Source organism: Hyperolius riggenbachi, chromosome 1 (assembly GCF_040937935.1).
Source record: "Hyperolius riggenbachi isolate aHypRig1 chromosome 1, aHypRig1.pri, whole genome shotgun sequence".
In the NCBI taxonomy this organism is placed as follows: domain Eukaryota; kingdom Metazoa; phylum Chordata; class Amphibia; order Anura; family Hyperoliidae; genus Hyperolius; species Hyperolius riggenbachi.
The window spans coordinates 618,587,932-618,609,746 of record NC_090646.1 but is presented as its reverse complement, the minus strand read 5'-3'; the positions used below and the strand labels follow the sequence as shown (position 1 = coordinate 618,609,746).

The 21,815-nt window shown below is 41.8% G+C and overlaps 1 protein-coding gene across 8 annotated transcripts in view; it reads left to right on the top strand.

Moving 5' to 3' along the window:
• Nucleotides 1-21,815, top strand: part of NIPBL (NIPBL cohesin loading factor) — a 205,443-nt gene that overhangs the window by 60,842 nt on the left and 122,786 nt on the right. For all 8 annotated transcript variants that reach the window (XM_068250774.1, XM_068250739.1, XM_068250720.1 and 5 more), the window contains exons 2-3: nucleotides 14,538-14,681; nucleotides 21,170-21,335. In XM_068250774.1, coding sequence (XP_068106875.1) covers nucleotides 14,618-14,681; nucleotides 21,170-21,335 — 230 coding nt within the window. In that variant the 5' untranslated portion in view covers nucleotides 14,538-14,617. The remainder of the gene's footprint in view (nucleotides 1-14,537; nucleotides 14,682-21,169; nucleotides 21,336-21,815) is intronic.

Sequence of the window (21,815 nt, the reverse complement as noted above, 5' to 3'; positions counted from 1 at the left end):
ATAGCTTCTTCAGTACTGTTTTACGGTACAGGGATTGTAAAGCCTCACTCTTGTCTGATCCTTCTGTAATCTTCTCAATGCACATCTTTGTGAGCCCTGTTAAAGTGAAAGGCCTGGTCATTATGTTATAATAATAATCTGAACAATTGTATAGTGCTTTTCTCCTGTCGGACGCAAAGCGCTCAAGAGCTGCAGCCACTGGGACGTGCTTGAGGCCACACTGCAGTGTTAGGGAGTCTTGCCTTGACTCCTTACTGAATTGGTACTGACCCTAGCCAGGATTCGAACCCTGGTCTCCCATGTCAAAGGTGGTGCCTTTTAACCGGTATGCTATCCAGCCACAAGCTGACATTGTATCAGTACAGGGAGATCATGTTTAGCCCCTCCCTTAACCACTTCACCACTGAGGGGTTTTACCCCCTGACCACCAGAGCAATTTTCACCTTTCAGCGCTCCTTCCATTCATTCGTCTATAACTTTATCATTACTTATCGCAATGAAATGAACTATATCTTGTTTTTTCCGCCACCAATTAGGCTTTCTTTAGGTGGGACAATATGCCAAGAATTATTTTTTTCTAAATGTGTTTAATGGGAAAATAGGAAAAATGTGGGGAAAAAAAAAATTATTTTTCAGTTTTCGGCCATTATAGTTTTTAAATAATGCATGCTACTGTAATTAAAACCCATGAAATTTATGTGCCCTTTTGTCCCGGTTATAAAACCGTTTAAATTATGTCCCTATCACAATGTTTGGCGCCAATATTTCATTTGGAAATAAAGGTGCATTTTTTTCAGTTTTGCGTCCATCCCTAATTACAAGCCCATAGTTTATAAAGTAACAGTGTTATACCCTCTTGACTTAAATATTTAAAAAGTTCAGTCCCTAAGGTAACTAATTATGTATTTTTTTTAATTGTAAATGTTTGAATTTTTTTTTAATTACAAAAAAAAAAAAAATGGGGAGTGTGGGAGGTAATGAGTTAATTTTTTGTGTAAAAGTCATTTATTTGTATGTGAAAAATGTGTAGGGTGTAGTTTACTATTTGGCCACAAGATGGCCACAGTAACTTTTTGCTTTATTGCGACCTCCAAGCCTCCTTCCGGAAGCTTGGAGGAAGAATAAGGAGGCTGGACACGTGAGTTTCTTCTCACAATGATCGCGCTGCCCATAGGAGAGCAGCGGGTCATTGTGGGGCTTAGATCAACGAACGGGAATGGATTTTCCCGTTCATTGATCTCCGGGCGAGCGGGCGGCGGCGGTTTTACTAGCGGCGGGCGGCGTGTTTACGAGCGGGAGCGCGGACAGCGTCGGGAACGCGGAAAGTACGTGTTTCTCCGTCCCTGGTTTTTAAAGGATGGAAAAAGGGGCGGAGAAATACGTACGCGCGGGGGTAAAGTAGTTAAAGTGAATTTGAACTCAGAACTTTGTCTCTGGTCTAAAAGATAAACAGCATAATAACCTTTGAAGACAAAATATTTCTTTGATACACCGGATACAGATACTGCAATAACTGCAGTGTTTCTACTTCCTGCTTTCATGGAAGCAGACATAGGGTTAATATCCTGTGTTTACAAATTAGCTGCTCTGCCAAGGCAGCCAGCTGACTCAGCTGAGAGATCACGTTACAGTTGTGATTAGTGGCAGATGAGGGTGAATCTGACAGGCAAAACTGTCTAAATACATAGAGTTAATTTCTCAAGGTTCACCTTAGTTTCTTTCAGTGGCAAATGGTTCTCTATGTGACACTAGTCAGTTGCTGCAGTTCGAGCCAGTGGATGCTTTTAGTGATGATCCAGTGACTATTTGGCTAGCATATGGGCAGCACGGTGGCGTAGTGGTTAGCGCTCTCACCTTGTAGTGCTGGGTCCCTGGTTCATATCCCAGCCAGTACACTATCTGCACAGAGTTTGTATGTTCTCAATGTGTCTGCATGAGTTTCTTCCAGGCACTCCGGTTTCCTCCCACATCCTAAAAACATACAGATAAGTTAATTGGCTTCCCCCTAAAAATTAGCTCTAGACTACAATCCATATACTACACAATATATGCATAGACATATGACTATGATTAGATTGTGAGCCCCCTCTTAAAGAACAAGCGACACCCATGCTAACCTAGAAATAAAAACCGCATATATAAGTAGATAAATACTACTTCTACTTACATAACAGATGTATTGAGCTATCCATGTAATGATTTCTGTGAATTTTATAAAATAAATGCAGAAAATCCTATTCTAGGCAGTGACCATCTTGCCAAGCTAATGCTGACATCATATCCTCCCTGGCTCTTGTTCCCCCCCCCCCCCCCCCCCTTCTCTTGCTAATTCCGTATCCATTAGCTGCCCTCCTCCCAGATTCTTCAGACACTCCCAGTGAGGTGTTTACGAACAACTGCCTTGTCTTTTTTTTTTTTCTTTTTTGTATTTACACATCCAATCACTGAGGGCCCGTTCAGACTACAAAGTGCGGACCGCAACGCATGCGGACCGCAACGCGTACGAACGCACGCCATCCGCGTTCGTATGCGTTGCGTGGCTGATCCCATCACTGCAAAGTGAATGGGACAGCCGCGCGTTTTTGTAAAATCTGCGTGCAGCATGCGTTCCCGGACCGCACAGGTCCGGAACGCATGCTGTGTGAACATCAGACATTGCACTCTATGCAATGTCTGATGTCCTGCGTGTCGGCCCCCCCGCACGCGTTTCCAAAACGCATATGGAAACGCGTGCAGTGTGAACGGGCCCTGAGTCACCTCAGCCTTGCTTGTAAACACAAGTAATCAGAGGGTGTTTCTGATAAGCAGCTAGGCAGAGAAATAAATGGAAGAGGAGGAATATATTATAGATATAAAGAACTCCCAGCATTTAACTCTTTGGCACGGTTTGGCACTAGGGCCAGTGCTCATAAAGTATGTGATAACTACAAACTATAACAGCAGAAAACGTTTTGCAAGTTTTGAATGCAGGATTAGCATCTTTATCACTTAATACACTCAGACCAGTTGCTGTTCAAATTAGATTTTGATGGTGACAATACCGCTTTAAGGGACAGTTAAAGGATTCCTGAGGGAACATATGACATGAGATAGACGTGTATGTACAGTGCCTAGCACACAAATAACTATGCTGTGTTCCTTTTTAAAACACATCAGGTATGTAAGTGTCAGTTCCTGTCTGAGTCAGGAATGGGTCAGACAACAGTGTGATCCTCACTGATAAGAAATTACAACTGTAAAACGCTTTCCTAGCTGAAAATGGCTTCCGAGAGCAGGAAAGAGATGCACATTTAAATATAAAATTAAACTCTGGGATATCTTAAGTAATTTTTTTTAGGAAAAGTAGAATAGATACAATAGTTTATTTCATTAGTTTTTCACCTCGGGTGACCTTTACATGACAAGACCATATACTCCGTACGTCGCTGCAGAAGATGTCGGCGCTATATAAATACTAAATATAATAGCATGAAGAGCTATTCCTAAAGCAGAATAGACCTGATTAAAAGGGAAAACCATTTTCTTTATACTGATAAGCAATGGTGTTCCAAATTTCCTTGATCATACTGATTCATATTGGAACATTACATTAGTAGTGTGAATAATGCTGTGCGGAATATATTACTGAACAGTGGGATTTGATTCATGTAGCAACCTCTGGCAGCTTTTCCTTCTTGTCTTGTTCTTCCTTTGGAAAATGGTAAAATCAAGAAAAATGGCCATTTTTATGATTGTAATGCATTTGTCATGTGATTACTATTCATTGTCATTGACAGCAGGGGAAAAAAAACAATTGAAATATGTCGGAGGAGGGCATGCTGGGTTCTCAAGAACCGAATACAAATCATGTCAAAGCAACAATAAATGCAAACATAAACGTGGCTTCAACTCCAAATTCAAACACTGCCTGTAGAATGCTTCAAACGCTTGTCAGAGGCAGAACGCAGATGAACCGGAGACTTGAGATTATTGCATGAGAAGGCAGGAGAGCACAGCAGCAGAGAGTTCTGTGTGTCCTTCGTTTAGATACGTGTGTGAGCTGGTGGGATGATACAAAATATGTGCTGCTGACAGTGTGAGGGAACCAACAATCCAAGGCTCATCTTATGCTGGGAATACACAATTCGATTTTTCAGCAGATTTACCATCCGATCTTTTTCCAGTTGATCCTCCAATTGTTTTTCTGAACGATTTCTATTCACTTCTATGAGAAATCGTTCAGATCGTACCTGTCGGAAATTATCTATCGATCCACCTACTTGCCAAAAAATCTCATGGTGTATTCCCAGCATTAGGCCTAATTCACACCAAAAAGCATCCCTTTTCCACTAGCAATCGCAATCACGAACACAGGCAATTGCGATTTCATTAATTTTGTTAAGCGATTGCAATATTTCAGAAAGCGATTGCGGTTTGCAAATCGAATCACTATAGTGGGAAATACTTCTCATGATTCTATGATAAAGAAGCAACCCTAGCGATTTAAAAATCACTAGCGATTTGCGATTCAGCTGTGTAGTGGAAAAAGGCCCTAAGCGTAATCGTAATTGCTTAGTGATTTTTATTTTTTTTTGTAGCAATTTGCAGTGGTGATTCTGGGCATGTGCTTAGTGGTTTTCTTTTCATGCTTTGCACTTTGGAGCGTTTGGGTTTAGCAATTTTGTAGTTCTTGTACACTTTAATTGGGATGTAAAAAGCACTTTGAAAATTGCTCTGTTGAGCACTTGCATTGAGGCGTAATTGCCTCCAAAATGCTGTGTGAGCTAGCCCATACAAACACATTAGCCAAGCGCTCTTTAAAACGCTCTGAAGCGCTCTTGGTGTGCACCAGCCCTCACAGTAATGTTACTACTTTGTACTTAACTTAAAACATTCTCAGGTCAAGGCATTGATTTTTTTTCCCCCTTAAAGGGAACCTTAACTAAGAGGGATATGGATGTTTCCTTTTAAACAATAAGAGTTGTCGGGCAGTCCTGCTGATCTCTTTGTCGTATTAGTGGCTGAATCCCACACCTGAAACAAGCATGCAGCTAATCCAGTCTGACTTCAGTCAGAGCACCTGGTCTGCATGCTTGTTCAGGGGCTGTGGCTGAAAGTATTAGAGACACAGGATCAGCAGGAGAGTCAGGCAGCTGGTATTATTTTAAAAGGAAAAATCCATATCCTTCTCAGTTTAGGTTCCCTTTAATATTCTGTTGCAAATGTATCGATGCAACGGGGGGGTGACAGCGATGGAATGAGGACACCAAAAGAGGACAGGAACTGCTCTATAGGGTCCAGAGCCTTCCCTCCTCGTTGGTATCTGTCCTTTTTTTTTCCCCCCACAGTCACTTTGGTATCACTCTAAGCTAAACAAAAAAGGTGGTTACACAGAGTACGGAGGGTGATGATCCCCATTACTCATTTCAGTGATTCTATTTAGTTGGGATTTTATCCACTTCCTGACCACCTAACACTGAATTGCGGCGGGACAGCTGCTCTCTTGTTCCTCCGCCGCATATACATGTTATCTCACAAGGAATGAAATTTGACGGGAGTGTGCATGAGCGCGCTCTCCGTCACTGTGCTTAGGGGTCCCCAGCCATCAGCCTGCCAACCACCGATCGGTGCTGGCAAGCTGTTTATTTAGGTAGTTATGTATTTAACTATTTTTATATAGCGCTGACATCTTCCTCAGCACTGCACAGAGCATAGTCTTGTCACTTAACTGTCCCTCGGAGGGGCTCACAATGCAATCTAATCCCTACCAAAGGCATATGTGTATGTATGTATAGTGTAGTGTTTATATCGTAGTCTATGGCCAATTAAGGGGGAAGTCCAGTAACTTATCTGTATGGGTTTTTGTTTTTTAACATAATTTCCTTTTTTTTTTTTTTTTTTATGAAATAAAATCTAAAAATAGCAGCAGCAATCAAATGGCACCAAAAGAAAGCTCTATTTGCGAGAAGAAAAGGAAGTAAAATTAATTTGGGTACTAAGTTGTGTGACCGAGCAATAAACCTTTAGAGTTGTGAAGTGCCGAATTGTAATGGAAGTACAGTACTTATTGTGAGAATGCATGATATATTGGGGCGGGGATGTTTCATGGTTGCAAATGCTAAGGCAAGCAAGCAGAAAGAGTGTAGATATGCTTTAAAACAATGGCTTTTATTCCTCTAGTCTGCTTTAGTGAATTTTACTGCCCCAAGAATGCTGTTTTCAGTAGGATGGATTGCTAGTAACAGAAGCCATAAAACAGTGTGAAATGCATGTTCATTGTGTAGTTTAACTTGTCGTTTGGGAAGTTCAAATTGGGTCGCTACTGTTTTTCTTCAGATATAAATACTGAGAGTGAAAAGTGAAAGTGCAGATTCAAAAGCTACAAAGTGAAAGAAGGTAAATGTGCTTAGCTGGAATATGGAAAGTACCATGAGGTCTTGTCAAAGCCAGTGATCTTCAGCAATTGCTGCTGTTAAGATACTTATCTGTTTTAACTATTTCTGTGCTGGTGCTTAAAGTGGAATTCCGGACAGTTATTTTTATTTTTTATTTTAATTTAGCTCTGAATGGATAAAGCACTGCTTAGAAGTGTCAGGGCTGCAACTTCCTGTTTGGCTGTGACCTACAGGTTTCCATCCTGTATTGTGAGGTAGTGAAAGACTTTCTCTAAGCTCAAAACAGACGGCTACTGACTTCTTGTATATATACATTGCATGGGAGTGAGCTTAAATCTCTTAGGCAAGGGTCACACTTGTCTGCTTTTGTGCACGTTTTCTGCACAGAAAAATGTATTTCAACTGAGAACTCATGTTAATCAATGGGCTAGGTCACACTTTGCAGATTTCGCATGCAGAAAAAAAATCTTGTGCAATTGGTCAGTTTTCTCTGTAAATTACAATAGCTACTGTAAGGCAGGGGTCACACTTGTCTTTCAGTTTTCTACACTTGTCAGATAACTGAAAGATAAGTGTGACCCCTGCCTCAACATTTTCCACATCTGGAGTATGGGATACAGTTTTCGGCACCTCGCTATAGAAAGAGCATTGACCTGCTAGAACACAGGCAACTAAATTAGTGGGATGGAAGGTCTCTTTTACCAAGAAAGGTTAAACAAACTGGTCTGAAGAAAAGACACCTTAGAGCAGAGTTCCCCAACATTGGCCTCAATTCACTAAGCTCTTCTCCTGTCTTTAACCACTTTGAATCCCTTGCTACGCTTATCTACTCCCCACAAAACTTCACTTGAAGCTCAGGGGAGTAGATAGGCGTACTTGTGGTAAACAGTGTGCTGTATGCCCAATAAGCTATCTGATTATGTATATAGGGTATCATTTTAACCGTGACAAGTGAGAGAATAGATTTTGTGTTGTTTGACAACTGAGGGCTAAGTCATGTGATTGTTTTTACCGGAAAACTGTATGAAAAGCAATAAAATTGTTATGTTCATGTACTCTATACCCCCAAATACATACTTGTAAAAAAAAAAAAAACAAACGTGACAGCATTGAAAAGAGAATGCATAGTTACCCTAGGGACTTAGCTTTTAAAATATGTATGCCATGAGAGTGTATTACTGTTAATCATGAAGATAAGGGCTTTTAATTACTGATAGAGTACAATGAGAAAACAAAAAACACAAACCAGAAACTAATATATTATCGCCATACATTGTACTAGGAACATTATTTAAATGTTGAGATAACCAGGACAAATTAGCAAATACAATGTGTGGGTTTTACCTATGGTAACATTGTTTGTTTGAAAACTATAGTGGATGGAATAGGAGAAATGGTGTATTTTTACTTTTCTTTTCTCATTTTTCCCTTTAAAATGCACAGATAATAACATAATTACTAAAAGCAAATATCACCCTCACAAAGCATAATTTGTGGCAAAAAAACAAGATATAGATCATTTACATCTGATGAGTAGCAATAAAGTTATTGGTGAATGAATGGGAGGAGCGCTGAAATGTGAAAATTGCTCTGGTTTTTAAGCAAAAAACCCTGTGGTGCTGAAGTGGTTAATAACGTTTCTAGAGTTATCACCATGGTGATGAGGCATGTAGTATTCGAGAAACATTTTACCTCAGGCAAACCTAAAGTTAACTCTTCAATCCTTCAATAACTCCAGAAATCTAAAGTTCAAGACAGGCTGTTAATTAACTGCATGTAAAAATAACTACAGAGGAGGTAACTTAACAAAAGAGGAGGTAACTTAACAGAGGAGGTAACTTAACAACAGAGGAGGTAACTTAACAACAGAGGAGGTAACTTAACAACAGAGGAGGTACCTTAACAACAGAGGAGGTACCTTAACAACAGAGGAGGTACCTTAACAACAGAGGAGGTACCTTAACAACAGAGGAGGTACCTTAACAACAGAGGAGGTACCTTAACAACAGAGGAGGTACCTTAACAACAGAGGAGGTACCTTAACAACAGAGGAGGTACCTTAACAACAGAGGAGGTACCTTAACAACAGAGGAGGTACCTTAACAACAGAGGAGGTACCTTAACAACAGAGGAGGTACCTTAACAACAGAGGAGGTACCTTAACAACAGAGGAGGTACCTTAACAACAGAGGAGGTACCTTAACAACAGAGGAGGTACCTTAACAACAGAGGAGGTACCTTAACAACAGAGGAGGTACCTTAACAACAGAGGAGGTACCTTAACTACAGTGGAGGTAACGTAACTACAGAGGAGATAACTTAAGGAATGAAGAGTTAAAATAACTCTCTCACTGCGTGGTGGCAAGTTATCTCTTGCCTTATTATCTCCAGCATGATCTTAGTGAATTGAGGCCAATGTCCTCAAGGCCCACCAACAGTACGTGTTTTGCAGGAAACTACAAACATGCACAGGTGAGGTGATTAGTGTCTCACCAGAGCTAATTGACTACCTCTGTGGATTTTTACAAAGCATGCACTGTTGGTGGGCCTTGAGGACAGGGTTGGGGAACACTGCCTTAGAGGATATCTAATTAACATGTATAAATACATCCAGGGCTGTGGAGTCGAGGAGTCGGTGTCGGGGCAATTTTGGGCACCCGGAGTCGGAGTTGGAGTCGTGGTTTCATAAACTGAGGAGTCTGAGTCGGGTGATCTTTGTACAAAATCCACAGCCCTGTTAAATATTAGACTAAGGAGTCGGAGTCGAGGCCATTTTGGTTAGTTGGAGTTGTGGTTTCATAAACTGAGAAGTCGGAAGATTTTTGTACCGACTCCACAGCCTTGAATACATCTGAGGACAGTACAAAAGCTTGGAAGCTTGGCAATTGAGCTTTTTGACCCTAGGCTTATACAAAGGACAGGTGGACATGATCTGCGAATGGAGGAAAACAGTTGCCATCTATTCAGGAAGGGGTTCTTTACAGTAAGTGCTAGTTCACAGTACATCAGTTGCATAGCAGATGAATTCTGCACGGCAGCTCACTGCCCATACAATTCTATGAGCCAGTTCACATCTCTGCGTTGTAACGGATAATGTTATTCTGACTTGTGGCATGCAGGATCTGAATTAATGTGTATGACCAGTCTTTATTGCAGTTCACGCACAATTTAATGTGTGCGTTATGGAACTGACCACTGTGAATCCAGCTGAAGAGTGGTTAAAATGTGGAATAACTTAGCACAGGATGTAGGTATAGCAAATTCTGTACCTGAATGTAAAGAGGGCTTGGATGCTGTAATTACCAGGTATTAATCAAGAGGGTTTATCTGACTGCCACCTGAAGAAGGAAGGATTTTTTTTCCCTTTTAAAGGCTTGTACACACGTCAAACTTTTCCATTCAACTATCGTACAAACTTGTCGGTTGGACGATAGGTTGGGCTTGTGTACTTGTGGCAAATTACTAGACAAGTGACTGATTAGAAATGGATTGCCCGATCCAACCAGCGAATCAACTGACCAACTATTGTGCAGGTTAGCCACGTTTGTACAAGTTGTTTGAACAACTTGTTTTTTTAATGCTGGGTATGACGCATGCAGTATTTAAATGAGTTGGTTGATTAGTTGGTGCGCACATGTGTATGTAATGATCGTGCAAACAGGTTGTGCGGTTCGTCATGTTGGATGGTTGGTCGTGCATTAAGTTGCCCGTGTGTATGCACCTTAACTGCTTAAGGTTTCAGGACATAGATTCTACATCCTAATTAGCCCCTCCCCCCGGTGTGTTCTAGGACGTAGAATGTTCATCCTGCATTAAATCCCGCCGTCTGCCGTGCATGTGACCGCGCGCACACGTGAATGGTCCTGTGAATCATTGTTGCTGTTAGCTAGCAATAATCATTCAATAAAGTTAGGGGGAAAAAGTTGTAACAGTTTAAAAAAAAAAAAATTTAAATTGACATGGGCCCAATAACAATAATTTTTTTTTTTTACACTCCCCATTCATTTTTAACCCAAACTTAGCCTATTAACCCATTATTAACCCCTGCAATACCGATGCCTATTTATAAACTTTTAATGACTGCCGTCAGTAGCGATCGGATGCAATTGCTAGGGCGAAAGTTTCAGGCCGCAATGCTCTACAGATGTCATTGTATGGCATTTTTTTTCCCTTGAGCAGTTTTGTTTTCTATGCATTTTAATGGGAAAAAAGAGGGAAAAAAATAGAAAACTAATTTTTATTTTTTTGGGCTATTTCTACTGTTTACCACAAAACTTAGATTATGTTCCTGTCACAATTTATGGTGCGGATATTTGATTCTGAATTAATGCTACAGTGTGCATTTTTCACTATGAACTGAAAAAATAAAAGCATATTTCATGGAAAAATCAATCTTATTGGTTCAGGGAACATATTTTTCTTTTCACCAATTAGTGCTGCAGGTAGACAGTGCTGGAGGTGTGCACAGGAGCCCAATTGTGCGAAGCTGTGCTTCAGCTACAAGAAGTAGATCTTATGTTCTCAAGGCTCAGATGAAGTCACAGATGACGTAGATATACTGTAGTGGTGGATAAAGTGGTTAAATATAGGTGCCAGCTGTAATTTTGAAGCATTTGGGATTTGTCCAGCCCTGCTCTGTGTCATCCTATTGTTTATTCCGGAAGCTGAATTGCATAACAATGTGTTGTATGGATAATATTAGACTGCCTTACACACTTCCCTGGTACAGAACATGGAAGAATGTGCCCAGACACAAGGGGGCAGTCGCTGAGATATGGATTCCAGTGTTTACTGGCTGATTGTGGCGTTACCACTATTTTGTGTTTTCAGGCTGCCTTAGGAGATTCAGCTGTACATAATGGTGGTATCTTGAGTATTTGTTACGGATTATGTTGTTTATGCAAGCCAGCAATTTCATTTTCTTTTCCCAACTGGGGTCGTTATAAGGTCTTATCTCATTCACTTTTCTTGCTTCACTCAGAGATTTCTCAAAATACCTTGAATGAAAGTATGTAGGTCATCACACTGAATAGTGCAACATGCTTTGTTCTGTGCACTCTCATGTTTGTGTGAAGGGGTCTTGCTTAAGCCCCAAAACTGAAAAACGGTCTATTCTCAAAAGCAATAGAGTTGATTCATTCAAATTAGATGCACTACCTTTTGGGACAGAAGATAAAAAGAAGTATTTTGTATAGCTTTGCTTTTTGCACCGATCTGTGACCTCCTCCGCGCTGATAGCTGCATGTTCACCGCGTGGAAGGCTAAGGTCTTAAAATTGCTTACCACCTACTCCCTGTGCATTATAATCAGGGCTGTGGAGTCAGTACAAAAATCATCTGAGTGAAGTTTGAGACAGACTCTAGGTACCCAAAATTGCTCTGACTTCTCGACTCCGACTCCTTAGTCCTAATACTTACCAGGGTTGTGTAGTCGGTACGAATATCATCCTTAATGAAACCTCTGCCTCCGACTCCAGGTAACCAAAAATTAAGCCGGCAAAACACTGATAAGTCCCGCCTCCTTAGATAGATGCATGGATGATTTCTACTGTGATGAAATGAAACAAAGATGTAGTTTGTCAGCTGTTCTCCCCACTTTATTATAGATTACATTTTATATTCCCTTGGTTATGTTTACAATATAGCTTGTAAAGTTTTACATTTGGTTGTGTTGGAAGCAGGGCTGTGGATTCGGAGTTGGAACAATTTTGGGTACCTGGAGTCGGTGGTTTCAATAAACTGAATCTAAGCTGGATGATTTTTGAACCAAATCCATAGCCTTTGTAAACATTAGACTAAGGAGTTGGAGTCTGAGTCGGAGCAATTTTGGGTACATGGATTCTGTGGTTTCATAAACTGAGGAGTCAGTTGATTTTTGTACCAAATCCACAGCCCTGGTTGGAGGAATACAGATTCTATTGTGAAACAAATTATCCTTTCCTGTAGTGTTACGCATGTTTAGTTTCCAGGGAACCATTTCAATTTCAATGTGGCAGACTTGTGATCAGGGCTGTTGAGTACAAAATTCATCCAACTCCGACTCCTCAGATTGATTCCTCCAACTCCTCTAATTTGCATATAACAATGTTGTTGATTGAAAGTATGTAACAAAAGGCATTTCATCACTGCCAAAGCTTAGCTTAGGAAATTTTAAAGCATCTGCTTTTGGGAACAAAACCAAGCTACTGGCCAGGAAGCTACCCCATCATCAGCCATCCCGGCCTGTTATTGCCAACCTGAGTTACCTGGCACGTCGCCTGTATAATACGATTTACCCGAGCCTCATACCTGCTGCGATCTGGTGTATAGCCCTGCCACCTTGCAGAAAAAGGCCTCTGCCTTTTCTACATCTGAAATAGAAAAGGCCCGGGCACTTTTTGCAAGGTGGGGGAGCTGTGCACTAGAACTCGGCTGATATGGGGTTCCATTAAATCTTATTAAACAGACAATGTATTGGGGCACTAATTTAAACATTAGTGTACCTCTGTGTTTTTATGTACACCAGAGATGTTCTTTCAACTTAACTGCAGAGTAGCTGTTAAATCGAAATCAAAACTAAATGCAGAGGGTGCAGATAAAAACAAAGAATATCCGTCAGGCCCTAGGCAATCTAACTGTGGGTACATCTACGAGTGATGTGCAGTTACTTTGAGGCTCCTTTTACACTAGGCCAGTTTCATTACATTGTGTTACCCTTTCTGCACACAGGGTAACGCAACAGCAATGAAAGTCTATGGGGTCTAGCACGCTTACCCCTTTGCGTTTTGCTGGACATGCCCGATGTGCTGCCAAGCCTTTGCAAAGTCAACAGCACGTTATTATCGGACTTCCACAGCAGCGAAAGTAATGTAAGTCATGGGCTGATGCATAGCTTTTAAACACATTTGCATTGCGGCACACATGCACAGTGACAGAACGACACAAATAGGACAAGGAACCCGAGAATCCCAGTGACTTCCTGTCCAGCAAGGAGTACGTCACTGGGTGAGGGACGGTGAAGGGCATGTGGCGTTATACATATGACTACCGGTGCACTCTGTCGCCAGGTCAAATGAGAGGATTTGTGCTATGCGATAGGGGCGGAGCATCGCACTGCAAGCGCACTGGCAGGTATGCCGTCTGGACAGATACGTTGCTGTCACTGGCAGAGAGATATTCGTAAAAGTACTCTAAAAGGCTCCTAAAAATTGACACTGTGTGGACTAGCCTTTAACTCAGTAGCAAAATGTGGCATTAAAGCCATGTACATGAACTAGATTTACATTGCCTCAAACAAACACCACCGGTCCGCAATAAAGAACATAGAGCAAATAACTGTATATGTTTAAATGGGGATCCTGTTTGTATGGCTGTGATTACATCCACTAGATTATTAAACCACATTTAGTATCCATGCATATAATTGCTTAACGTTTCTTGTGTATCTGTTTTATGACAAAAATCATTACTGCGTTTGGAACAGTGTTACATTGTGCTGCTTCTTTAAATGTCCTTTTGCTTCATATTTGTATCGATAGCCTTTTAGATATGGGGAAAATTGATTGTCCAAGTTAAATACATTAGGTGATAATTTGAATAAGGCAACTTTCACACCACTGCGGTGTCGGACAATATAATCGCAGCCCTAACACAATGCAATTGTAACACTGCTGTTCACATTGGCGCGTTAGCAGTGTGGTGCAACGGATCCGTTTGCTATAATAACAGTTACAGTGAATCATACTTTGTATGTTATGCACTTGCATGCACAATGTGCGATACGACTTTTCCACCTCCATTGTTGTGTTGCAATGTTGGATTTCCAGAGGATGCAATGGAACTCCCCGTTGTGAATGTAGCCTAAGCTACTGAAGCTCTTTGGCTGGATGGTGTAATGGTTAAGGGCTCTGCCTCTGACACAGGAGACCTGGGTTCGAATCTCGGCTCTGCCTGTTCAGTAAGCCAGCACCTATTCAGTAGGAGACCCTGGGCAAGTCTCCCTAACACTGCTACTGCCTATAGAGCGTGTCCTAGTGGCTGCAGCTCTGGCGCTTTGAGTCCGCCAGGAGAAAAGCGCGATATAAATGTGCTGTGTCTGTGTTTGTTTATATGTTGTTTTTTTGTTTTTTATAGCTATAGTTTGTGCATTGTACATATCTTTAACCAAGCGTTTTTTGTTTTGCAGTGTGTAGGAGATGGGAAGTAATGACAGGTGGCACCTCCAGTGAAGTACCTGCATAGATTCCACCATCCTACAGCTTCAGGATGAATGGGGATATGCCTCATGTTCCCATTACAACTCTAGCGGGAATTGCTAGTCTCACAGACTGTAAGTAACCCTGATGGTTTCATTTCACTTTATCTCACTTGTCTTCAAATTGCGTGCGCCCACATAGTTCCCGACTTTAAATGACCCGCTGATACGAATGGCACTAAAACGGGAACAAGTCGAAAATTTACATTTTCAAAAAGACCTTGTAAGTTTTTGTAAAAATTAATTTTAAAAAATGTCATTTTTAATTTAGAGAAAAAATTGTTTTTTAAACTACACTGCATTATATAGTGAGAGTTCTGCATATAGGTATTTAAAGAAAACTTGTGATTCAGTGCAACGTTTTATGTGAAATTATGCGTAAGCAAAATAAGCACAACCAGTTGTATGGCGTCTCAGGCTAGTACTGCACATTGTTTTTGTACCTTGCTTTTTTTTTTTCTCAATCGTTTCTTTGCATTGCCTGCTGAAGGGTTGTAATGTCTGTCATGCCTTTCTTGCGGTCTGTGTCCATATTTTATTAACTTTTTCACTGACACCCTTGAATAGGTTAAAGATTAAAACTTGTCTATGAAATGCTTATTTTGTCTTGCATGGACATTTTATGCAAATACATTTTATGCAGTAGAGAGGAGTTAAAGCTTATGCAGAGTTTAGAGTACAGCGTCAAGCTGAACAATTTTTTTTTTTTTTGGGATACAGAAGGGAATTGTTAGAGCCTCTGCCAGTTTATTACTGCTGTCTGTGTTCCTGCTGGTGTGAAACTGGCTTGATTTCTTGTCCCTGTGATTTTTAGCTCTGTCTTAAGTACTGTATTTTTCTGACTATAAAGACGCTCCAGACTATAAGACACCTAGGTTTAGAGGGGAAACATTTACTAAACCTGGTGCCTCTATCATGCAGGGGCATCTTATGGATCTTTTCCTCTCAAGTTGTCTCTAAGCTACACTGCCCAGCTACACTACACTAACTAAGCTACCCTGCTCAGCTACACTACACTAACCACTGCTGGCCTACCAGCTAAGCTACACTATACTGCCCTACACACTACACAAACCCCTGCCTCCCCACCACCTACTGTAAGTTACTGCACTACACTACACTAACCCCTACTGCCCTACCTAACATTGCACTGCACTAGCGCTACACTACCACTTCAAGCTCTTACCTGATTCTGCCGCCGCGCTCCTCTCCCTCTCGCTTTGGTCTTGCTGCTGTACATGCTCTCCTCCTTCAGCTGCCAAGATCGCATACATCATGGCTGCCTGCTGCTTCACAGCTCCAGTCCTTTACTTCCTGGTTGGCTCCTATTTCCTGATTAGTGGTTCCCTGCATGACTCCAGTGGTATACTTGCCATACATCATTTGTGCGCCGCTGGGGTCATGCAGGGATACAGCTACTCAGGAAGTAGGAGCCAACCAGGAAGTACAGAGAAATGGAGCAGTATATTGGCAGACGGCCACAGCGCAGTATACAGGTTCTCGTGAGCTGCCGGAGGAGAAGAGGAGTGTGTGTGCATCTGCAGGACCGGAGTGAGGGGGGAAAGGAGTGCAGCGTCTGGATGCGGTAACTGCTTCCCTGCACACTCTGCACAGCTAGTTACCGGATATTCTGATTAAAAAACACACCCACTTTAACCCCCCCCTCGTTTTGGGGAAGAAAAAGGTGCGTCTTATATATTGAAAAATACGGTGATAAATTTAGGGTCATTAACCTCTTGAGGACCGTGGTCTTAAACCCCTCCCCCCCAGTGACCAGGCCATTTTTTTTACAAAATAGGCCACTAAAGCTTTAAAGAGACTCTGTAACCTCAAAAAGATCCCCTGGGGGGTACTCACCTCGGGTGCGGGAGGCCTCGGGATCCTAATGAGGCTTCCCACGCCGTCCTCTGTCCCACAGGGGTCTCGCTGCAGCCGTCCGAACAACCGGCGACAGGCCCGACTGTAAAATCAATATTTACCTTTGCTGGCTCCAGCGGGGGCGCTGTGGCTGCTTTCGGCTCCGAACTACACGGAAATACCCGATCTCAGTCGGGTCCGCTCTACTGCGCAGGCGCCGGAAACTTGCGCCTGCGCAGTAGAGCAGACCCGACGGCGATCGGGTATTTCCGTGTAGTTCGGAGCCGACAGCCATCAGAGCGCCTGCGCAGAAGCCGGGAAGGTAAATAATGACGTCATCTTGTACGGAGGGCTGCAGCGAGACCCCCGTGGGACAGAGGACAGCGTGGGAAGCCTCATTAGGATCCGGAGGCTTCCCCCACCCGAGGTGAGTACCCCCAGGGGATCTTTTGATGTTCTAGATCCTCTTTAAGGGCTCGCTGTCTCTGGAGGGCCGTACAACTCAGCACACAAGTTATTCTTCCACCCCCTCCCCTTTTCTGGGGTCTGATCCCTCCTACCTGGTTTATTTTTTAAATTTTTTATTAATAAATTGACCTTTTTTTTTTTTTTTTTTTTTTTTTTCAATCCTCCCCCGCCAGCCAATCTGACAGGGGATCACTTTTCTGACTCCCAGGGGGACAGCCGTGTAGATTTCAGTGCTGTACTGTGTTAATAGTCCCTAGCAGCGATCGCCACTGGGAGGCTGATGACGGAACGGAGCTTCGTCATTCAAGTGGGGATGCGCGCGCATCGGCTCACGCAATCTCCACCCCAACACTTCACGCTAGTTGGTGTTGAGTGGTTCTGGGGCTCCAATCGGCGTGGAGCAGTTGTTAGGCAGTTAAAGATCTGAAAGAGGCTGCATCTCTTTCCTATTCTGCCAAAATAAAGATTTCAATTTGTAAATTGTACTAACATCTGTCTGGGCAGGAAGTGATTAAATGTCTGTTTAGGCACACTGACAGCAGTGTAAAAATCCATTTGGTTCTTAACTTCCACTCTATTCACAACTAAAATAAAGTGTAGTGAAATTTCATGTTTAGGATCCCCATATTTGTTTCAGATATGTATGAAATGAGGACAAAAGTAATTTTAAAGACCTTACTACAGTAGTCACATATACGGTATCTGAAATGAATGCACTGCACCCCTTGTAGCATAACATAAAATACAACATTGATTTGCTGTTTCACTCATTGATATGTATGGGGTCTGTGCTCCCCTGGGGACATTCTATCCTTGTTTTGAGTCTGGCCTGAAGTACTGAAGGTACAGTGTAGGCAGGCAACATGTATTGTTTCAAAGGAAATAAATATGGCAGCGTCCATATCACTCTTACCCCATTTCTCCTCACAATCACCTCTGTATATAAAGCCAAACAGCGTATTTGTACAGGAGTTGTTTTAAAACTGCCACTCAAAATGATTTGTAAAAATAAGTTTGTGAAGCAATAGTTTTTGGCAGCTACCTGTGCCACTGTGGAAGTTTTCTGCAGTTACCGGTTTTCTCCTTTCTATATGCATGCCAGCTGTACTTTAAGCACACCTGAAGTGAGAGGAATATGAAGGCTGACCAATTTATTCCCTTTTAAGAGGAGCTGTCAGCCATACTATCTCAGGGAAAAAAACCAAATATAGAAGTAGATAAATACTTGCTCTACTTACATCACATATGTATTGCACTGTTCACGTTATGATTCCTGTGAATTCTATAAAGGAAAAGTAGAGAATCCTATTCTAGACAGTTTCCATATTTACTGTGGCTATTTTGAAGCCAGTTGTGATGTAATATCCGCCCTTAGTCTCCTCTGCCTGATTTGCTCGCCCTTCACTATAGAAAGTACATTGTTTCAGCCTGAGAAATTTTTGCCAATCAGAGAGGAGCAGAGGTGTGGGAGGTGAAAACAGAGGGAAAGAGGCTTCAGCAAATCAGGCTGCATTAGTTAAGTCTGGGGGGAAGTAGAGAAGCAAAAAAAGACAACCCAGCATGCCCTGCAACTTTTCTTTTGAGTACCAAATTTTCTGTGCACCAAATAAGAGTCAGGTAAACTGGGGAATGATCATTTATCAACAAGAAAAGTGATAGTGATTTTAAGTTTTGGATTGCCTGATTAGCATCCTTATTACTTGTTTACCAGATAAAAATAAAGAATTGATTTTTGATTTTATGTCCGACAGTTACTCTTTAAAGCAGATTGCCTGGCTGTCCTGCTGGTCTAATCCGCTGCCTCTTAATACATTTAGCAATAGACCCTGAACAAGCATGCACATAAGGTGTTTCTGACTAAAGTTTAAGTAAGCCTCATGCTTGTTTCAGGTGTGTGTGATTTAAACATTCCTGATGCCAGAAAGACGAGCAGGACTGCTAGACTACTGGTATTGTTTAAAAGAAAATACATATGGCAGCCTCCATATACCTCAGGTGTCCTTTATTTTTTAAAGATTCTACCTGTCGGTAAATATGAGCAATTACTATCATGCATTCATTATGGACTATCTTGCCCAATCAAGAGACTGTATTTATTTTGGAATTAATTGTTTATTTATTTGTGTGTGTGTATTGCAGTATGTCATTTATTTTGATGATTTTGTATAGGGGACATCTCGCCTTCCCTCTCTACTGTTGACTAGAGTTCACTTGCTTTATATCAACCCCCCCCCCCCCCCCCTTCTTCCCTTCCTTGTCTATATGCAAGCCTTGGAAGGGGTACAACTTCCAACCACCTTGGAAGTGGGCACAGTAAAGTGAAGTGGTGCTGGTGACAAGGGACTCTGTGCAGAAAAATAAGTCATTGGGCACTGAGATAAGATGCTAACTGTGCCACCTTGCCTACAAATTGTAAGGAATGACTTGAAACGTGGTAGGTTCTTCATATTGAGCACATTTATTCTGCCCAACCAAGACAGCTTTAATGTACTTCAGCTTGCCAGGTCGCTGGACAGTTTCTGAAAGAGCAGGAAACGTTAATGCTTCAAGTTTTGATTAATTGTAAAATAGCTCACTGTGGAGAAGGCATCTGCCTCCAAATTTGGAAGAGAACAGGGGGCTGGTCAGCTATAACGACAGAGATCAGAGGCGCCCATATACTGTTCACCTTGCTGCAAGGCATTGTGTAGTGACCTGAGGAAGCAGGATAGTACCAGTGCAGGGAGGAGCAACGGATTAATTCCGAATAGGTTTTATTCGGAATTCATCCAGGTAATTAGCACACCTGAGCGACGGGGAGGGTTAAACTTACCCAGGAGCCTTCTGCTTTAATACGTCCCACGGCGCCTCCCACGCTGCGTTCCAATCCAACCCAAAAGGAGAAAGTGCTGTAGTCACATGACCGTGAATTGGAACGCACCATGGGACAGATGCGTCCCCCCCCCCCCCCCCCCAAAAAAAAAACCAAAACTGATGTGCTATTTACCTGATGAATTCCGGGGGGAAAAACCTATTCGGAATTCATCCGTTGCTCATCCCTGCAACATTGAAACGTGTGTTCTATTTTGTGTTTTGTATAAATACTTTTCCAGTATTACTGGTGTTTTTGTCATCCTGAGAGATGAGTTACCTCTCATTCTTATTTTAACTATTAGAAGTATAAATATATTTTTACACTTGGGCGCCTCCATTCTTACATGTATCTAGATATAACAGCAAATCATCTGCATGTAAGGCTATTTTGTAGTTTCAGTCTCGTATTATCAAGCCATTCATATTCTTTTAAACTCTGAGGGCATTGGCAAAATTCTCCATGTGTATCACAAACCGTAAAGGAAGCACCCCTGCCTGGTACGATTCCAGATGCTGGAAGCGTCCGACAGTATCCCATTGACCATAACCCTATGTGGGGCTGCAATACAATCCTATAATTATAGGATTGTACATCCCTTGTGTACAAATTTGAATGCAGCTTCAAACTGAATTTCTAAATTGGCATGAAGCTCCTACAATATGCATTTCATTTCTGTGCACTCTGGAAAAGATCTTCATTGATCATCTCTAGTTAGGGACATTGTTTCTGAGCCTTTCACAGGACTGAGATATGACCGGATATGTGTTGGGAATCGATGGTGTGGATTTTATGGTGCTCTTTGTAAAGCGGTGTGGGGAAAAAAAATCTGTTCTATAAAACAAAAAGCTAAACATTCATTATTTGTAAGGAAATGACCATGCGGGGTTTCTGTGACTGGATTGACGTATTGTATTCCATGCCCCTTCATGCTTGTGAGCAAATCAGTCCTCTGCTTCTGAATGGAGACAGTCTCACAGGACCAGTCTGCATCTCTGCATGGAAGAATACAGATGGATCCCCAGTGTTCAATTCTCAGTATAATTACACACCAAGAATTCCGCTTGAAGAACACGCTTTGCTATTTGGTAATTTTGTGTTTAAGTCATAAAAGGAGACTAGCCGAGTGTGCCATGTTTATAAACATTTCTTGTAAGGCAATGAATTGAAGTAGTTCTTGTACAATATAACAGACAAATAACAAAAGTGGTCTTGCCAAGTGGGTGATTTTTTTTTTTCACATGCGGACAATAGAATTACTGTATCTTTACTGTAGCTTGAAGCCACAGAGCAAGCGTGTGCATGTGTCTGCTAATTTAATGCATGACTTGTGGAGGCATCTTACTGCAGCTTTACCCAATTTTTTTTTTTATTTTTCCATCGACAGTGTTGAACCAGCTGCCTCTTCCATCTCCTTTACCTGCTACGACGACAAAGAGCCTCCTCTTTAATGGACGGATAGCGGAAGAGGTCAACTGCCTTCTGGCATGCAGGGATGAGCCTCTGGTGTCACAGCTTGTTCACAGCCTAAACCAGGTGTCCACAGATCACATGTGAGTATAGACGGTTTTTGGCGATATTGCTGGGTTTTGTTGTATTTGGTTAGATGTGTGCTTGGTTGTGAATAAGGGAAGTCTTATTGCCTCTAATGTAGTTTCACTGATCACCCAAAACATTACATCCATCAGACATAAATTGTTTAGGTACCCATTGTGCCGCCAAAATAGCACTGACTTATTGAGGCATGCACTCCACAAGACCTCAAATGGGGTTTTCGGTTATTTGACACAGTATGCTGCTGAGTTAAGGAACTTTAAAGAGGAACTCCAGTGAAAATAATGTAATAAAGTGCTTCATTTTTACAATAATTATGTATAAATGATTTAGTCAGTGTTTGCCCATTGTAAAAGCGTTCCTCTCCCTGATTTACATTCTGACATTTATCACATGGTGATATTTTTACTGCTGGCAGGTGATGTCACTGGAAGTAGCTGCTACTTCCTTTTTTGGCAGTTGGAAACAGCTGTAAACCG